Source organism: Otolemur garnettii, unplaced genomic scaffold (assembly GCF_000181295.1).
Source record: "Otolemur garnettii isolate 467f Iridium unplaced genomic scaffold, OtoGar3 scaffold00148, whole genome shotgun sequence".
NCBI classification, from domain to species: Eukaryota; Metazoa; Chordata; class Mammalia; order Primates; family Galagidae; genus Otolemur; species Otolemur garnettii.
In genome coordinates, this window is record NW_003852543.1 from 492,695 (window position 1) to 497,667 (window position 4,973).

At 41.9% G+C, this 4,973-nt stretch overlaps 1 protein-coding gene across 1 annotated transcript in view; it reads left to right on the forward strand.

Moving 5' to 3' along the window:
- The window catches only part of IL36B (interleukin 36 beta), a 3,331-nt gene extending 2,345 nt beyond the window's left edge, over positions 1 to 986 (forward strand). Inside the window, exon 3 of the mRNA XM_012811016.1 lies at positions 777 to 986. Within this exon, the coding sequence (XP_012666470.1) occupies positions 777 to 986 (210 nt within the window). The remainder of the gene's footprint in view (positions 1 to 776) is intronic.
- The last annotated feature ends 3,987 nt before the right edge of the window (positions 987 to 4,973 follow it).

Sequence of the window (4,973 nt, forward strand, 5' to 3'; positions counted from 1 at the left end):
AAAAAAAAAAAAAAAAAATATGTTACTGAATAAAAATAATATTCTTGCAATCCTGGATCAATATGAGGAAGGAAACCTGACCTGAATGATTCTGGTAAATCATTGCCTTTGAATGGGCATAACACATTTTAATGTCAGAGCATGGATCCTCTGAAAGACAGAATTTTACAGAACAGCCAAGGGGTTGCAGTTTCTTCATTCTTGGTCCTGGGTTAATTGCCTCCTCGAAATGCTCCCATATAAGCAAAGGCCCCTGCATACCAGAGGAGCCAAAGGAGGGAGAATGTCAATGTGGATTTTGTAGCTTGCATGTTTATGGCTGGGTACTAAAAGCAAGGGTTGTAGTTATGAAGTTAATCTTTCTGCTAATGATGGAAGCTATAATATATAAACCCCCTTGGGGGTTCAGAATGCAGGCAGACTGACCCGAACCTGTGAGTGCACACTGGAAGTACCTAGTAAGGGATTTAAATGTCCCTCTTTTCTAGGGAAGATGAGGCCTTAAAGAATCAGACGCCCCTTTTGTTAGGGGATCTTGGGGTGGAGCCAGGCTATTGGAAACCAGTGGTTTCCCTGTTTGAGCAGCCTAGAGCCCTCCTTTCATCTGCCAGTCTGAAATGCTTCCTGCACACAGCCACCCTTCCTAGTCTGTGTCCCTAGCCTTTGTCTCTTCCTTTGGAAGCAGCAGTCACTCCCCTGCTGTGCACTCAGGACTGAGCTAGTTGAGCTCTCCCCTCCCAACCTTCCTTTCTAACAAGGCTCTTTTCCTCCCCCAGGAGAAAAAGATCATGGAATTGCTGGAGGAGAAAGCACAGAAGCCTTTTCTCTTTTTCCACAATAAGGAGGGTTCCACCTCTGTCTTTGAGTCTGTTGCCTACCCTGGCTGGTTCATAGCCACGCCCCCCACAGCGGGACAGCTTGTCACCCTCACCCAGGAGCGGGACATAACTACTAACACGAACTTCTACTTAGATCTCTTGAATTAAATCTAGTGACGGCCATGGCTAGCAGATTCCAGGACAGAGAATCAATCTGTCAAAAAATGTTTAGGTAGTGCCGGTAGCTCAGCAGCTAGGGCACCGGCCACATACAGCAGGGCTGGCAGGTTCTAACCCAGCCCAGACCTGCCAAACAACAAATACAACAAAAAAAATAGCCAGGACTTGTGGCGGGCGCCTGTAGTACCAACTACTTGGGAAGCTGAGGCAAGAGAATCCCTTAAGCCCAAGAGTTGGAGGTTGCCGTGAGCTATGACACCACAGCGATCTACCAAGGACAACATAGTGAGACTCTGTCTCAAAAAATACAATAAAATAAAATAAAATAAAAATAAATGTTTTGTTTGAAAATGCAGTTAGTCATCTTAAGAAACCAGCACACACTGAGTTCATTAGCATTTCAACCCATCCCCAGGTCTCCTCATTCACACCACTCCCAAGCGTCCACATCTGCACCGTGTCCCCGATTTGGATGTCATCCTCCTAGCACAAAACCTAAGAAACACTTTTCATTGTTTCTTTATCATATCCCATTATCTACTCAGCTGCCAGGTCTGGTTTGGTCACCCTTGAAATGCTTCCTGCACACAGCTGCCCTTCCTATTCCTTCTGCCAAACCATGTTCTAGAGATGTGAATTCCAAATATTTTTGTTCCTATAGCCCTATCAAAACAAGATGTCCCTTATTAAATCTATGCAGATTTACTATGAACATTATAATAAGTACCTCAAATGATAAAGCTAATGGATAAAATAAATGTGAAATAAAAATTTTACAGGTCTTGATAATCTTGATGGATGGATAATATACTTTGACACACAGTACATACTGTTGAACCTTAAACAACACAGGTTTGGACAGCGCAGGTCCACTTATATGCAGATTTATTTCAATAAAAACTCCACCAAGTGTGCCCACCTCTCCTGCCTCCCCTTCTACCTCTCCCACCTCTTCTGCCCTTGCCATCCCCAAGACAGTAAGACCAACCCCCTAGCCTACTCAAAGTGAAGATGACAAGAATGTAGACTTTCACAATGATCGATGACCCTCTTCCCCTTAATGAACAGTAAATATATTTTCTATTTCTTATCATTTCATAGCATTTTCTTTTCTCTAGCCTACCTTACTGTACAAATACAGTAAGGTAGTACAGTAAGATATTTGTATGTGATCCAAATAACCTATGCAGATTTACTATGCTTCATCAACTACTTATGTTATTGTTAAGGTTTCCCATCAAGATTATGCTATTAGTGGTTGAGTTTGGGAGGAGTCTATATTTAAATTTTTTACTATATAGAGAACAGCACCCCTAACCTGTGCCTTGTTAAAGAGTCAAGTTACTTTGGTTAAGATTAATTGTTGATCATGGTAAATGTAAATCAACCTATATTTTAAAGAATTATTCAGATCAGTTTGCATTTCTTTCAGACAATGTCTCAGAACCAAGTGTATTGTCTTTGCTTTTACTTTATAAAGTGATTGGAAGAAGAAGCATTAGCTTTAATATTTTCTTGTTTTCTGGAATTTTAGTAGCATATGTTCAATCTACAGTTTCTCTATATGGATACTGTTAAGCCAGTTGTCCATTTTGTGAGAGTTACTTTCATTAAAGCCTGTAATATAATCTGCACATTCACTAATAAAACACATGTAGATTCCAACATACTATAATATTCTGAACATAAACATGAGCAGGACAGGCTCTCTTCCCTCAAGATATCTTGCCCTTTTATAGTGCATGACAAGCTGGGGTGCTTGGTCTTGCGATGGGCATTCATGACTAAATTCAGATAATCTGTCCAAAACCTTGTGTTATCTCCTGTTTTTGCTGCCAATGATTCTGTTTAGGATATTCCTTGAACCCCACCTGACATCCTGTTAGCCTACTTTTTACTCCAGTCATTGCTCACTCAACTATGAAAAGGTGTAATCTGATAAGATGTTGTTTCAGCTGTACTGAGCATCTCTCTCTCGCTATGTCAAGTTTCCCGGGACTCCTGGGGATGGACACTTGCAGGAACCTACTTGTCATTCACATGCACAGACATGGAAGTGAGAGAAAGCTGATCCATTGGACCGTTGACCAATGGAGGATGGGAATGGTTGGAGAATGGCTACTTTCTTCCAACTCAAAGATGGGCAATTCTCAGGTGGAACATTCTGCATGGTTCCTCAGAGTTCCAGCAGTGTTGAGCCATAATTGCCCAAGGCAGGGCTGTGCTCAAGAATGCATTCCTGTCTTGACTTCCCTCATTTCTCCACTTCAATTTCTCCAGCCACCTCTCCTATTCCCTGGGGTCACTTTTCATCATCCTGTATGCAGACCCTGTCTCAAGCTCTGCTTTCTGATGTAGATCTAGGCTAAGTCAGATTCTATCAAAGCAAACTTCTCTTCTCGGCTCATCACCCAACATGTTGGATTCTTCCATCTCTGTGTCTGTGCTCATGCTTCACACACATCTCAAATACTTCCATCATTGTGTATCTCACCTGCCTATGTCTCACTAACATCTTAAATCCTTTTGTAGCATTTAGAGGCCTCTCCTTATCTTCCCAAGCACAGGCAGCACCTTGTCTTCTTTGAAGTCTGTGGCCTTTTGCCTTCTTATTGGATATTTCTTTCATTAGACTTTGTGCTATAGCTTTTTCTTCTTGGCCCATTTTCTGTCTTCTCTGTAACCAAATTCTAGGTATATAGTGGGCAGAGATTTTGTCTCTTACACTTATGTACTTCATTTAGACACCAAATTTTGCTGCTTGTATAACAGTTCTCAACAAAGTATTGTTGAAACAAATTAGTTTTTATTGTATGTATTAGCATCTTCCCATTGATACATACCAAAGTTTGTCAGGGAGGACTTTGCCTTGTGATGGCAGGAATAGCCCTCAACTTCAACAAGGGTCCAAGGAATTATAAAACTCATCACAGAATATGAAGAAGGAAAACACAGAAAGGCTGCTTATGAGCGTCCTTGTCTCAATTCCTTCTCCTCTTCCCCATATGCCAATGTGACCCCAGGAGACTGTGACAATGCTAGGGCATCCTTTCAGGAGGAGATGGCAGCAGAATTGAAGTACAGCCTAGAGTATCGCCCAGGGGACCTCCAGCCAGTATCTCTCTCAGAGGACTCCATGCACAGCCTGGGGAGTTGCACTTTGTCCAAGTCCACCCCCACATTCATTTATGCTTACATACAACTGTGTAGGAACACAGGAGAAAACATCTTTGTTATATTATAGTTGCCCCTGGATTAAAGAAACAAGAGGTGTCTTTTAATCCTCAATCTAGATCTTTTGAGCATCATCCGTAATGTCCCTGCTTGTTGCCTGATCCCATAGGAACTCTGTTGTCCTCATCTCACCCAGCACTGGATGCACCCTGCTGCTTCCTGCATCTTCACACTCACATACTAGGCATCCTGCAAGGAGTAGCTTCTGGCTTTTCCTCAACTTCCCTGTATTGTCCTTCTTTCTCCAGTTTACTGGCTCCTCTTCATGTGACTTCTAAGAACTGTGGTTCCTCAGGACTCATCCTTGAGTCCTCTTCTCCTCTATGCATCTCGCTGGTGATAGCTTTTGCTCTCATGAATGCAGATTTCAAGCGTGTATTGACAATGTGATCTCTATCTCAGAACTCTCCCCTCAAATCCAGACTTGAGCTTGCAGCTACCAGTAGGGACTGTCTCAGAACTTGTAAATGGAACATGACCTGAGTAGACCTTTTTTTTCCTGTTAGTAACTTTACTTTTTTTAAAATTTCAAAATATTAAGAGGGTATAAATGTTTTTGTTTACATGGATCACTTTTGTAGTGTTTGAGTCACAGCTATACATGTGCCCATCACCCAAATAGTGTTCATTGTACCTGTTAAGTATAAGTGTGCCCATCACCTCTCCCCACACATTTGATGTCCAATGACTTTTACTTTCCTCTGTGCACTTGAGTGCTCATCAGGTAGTTCCAATTTAATA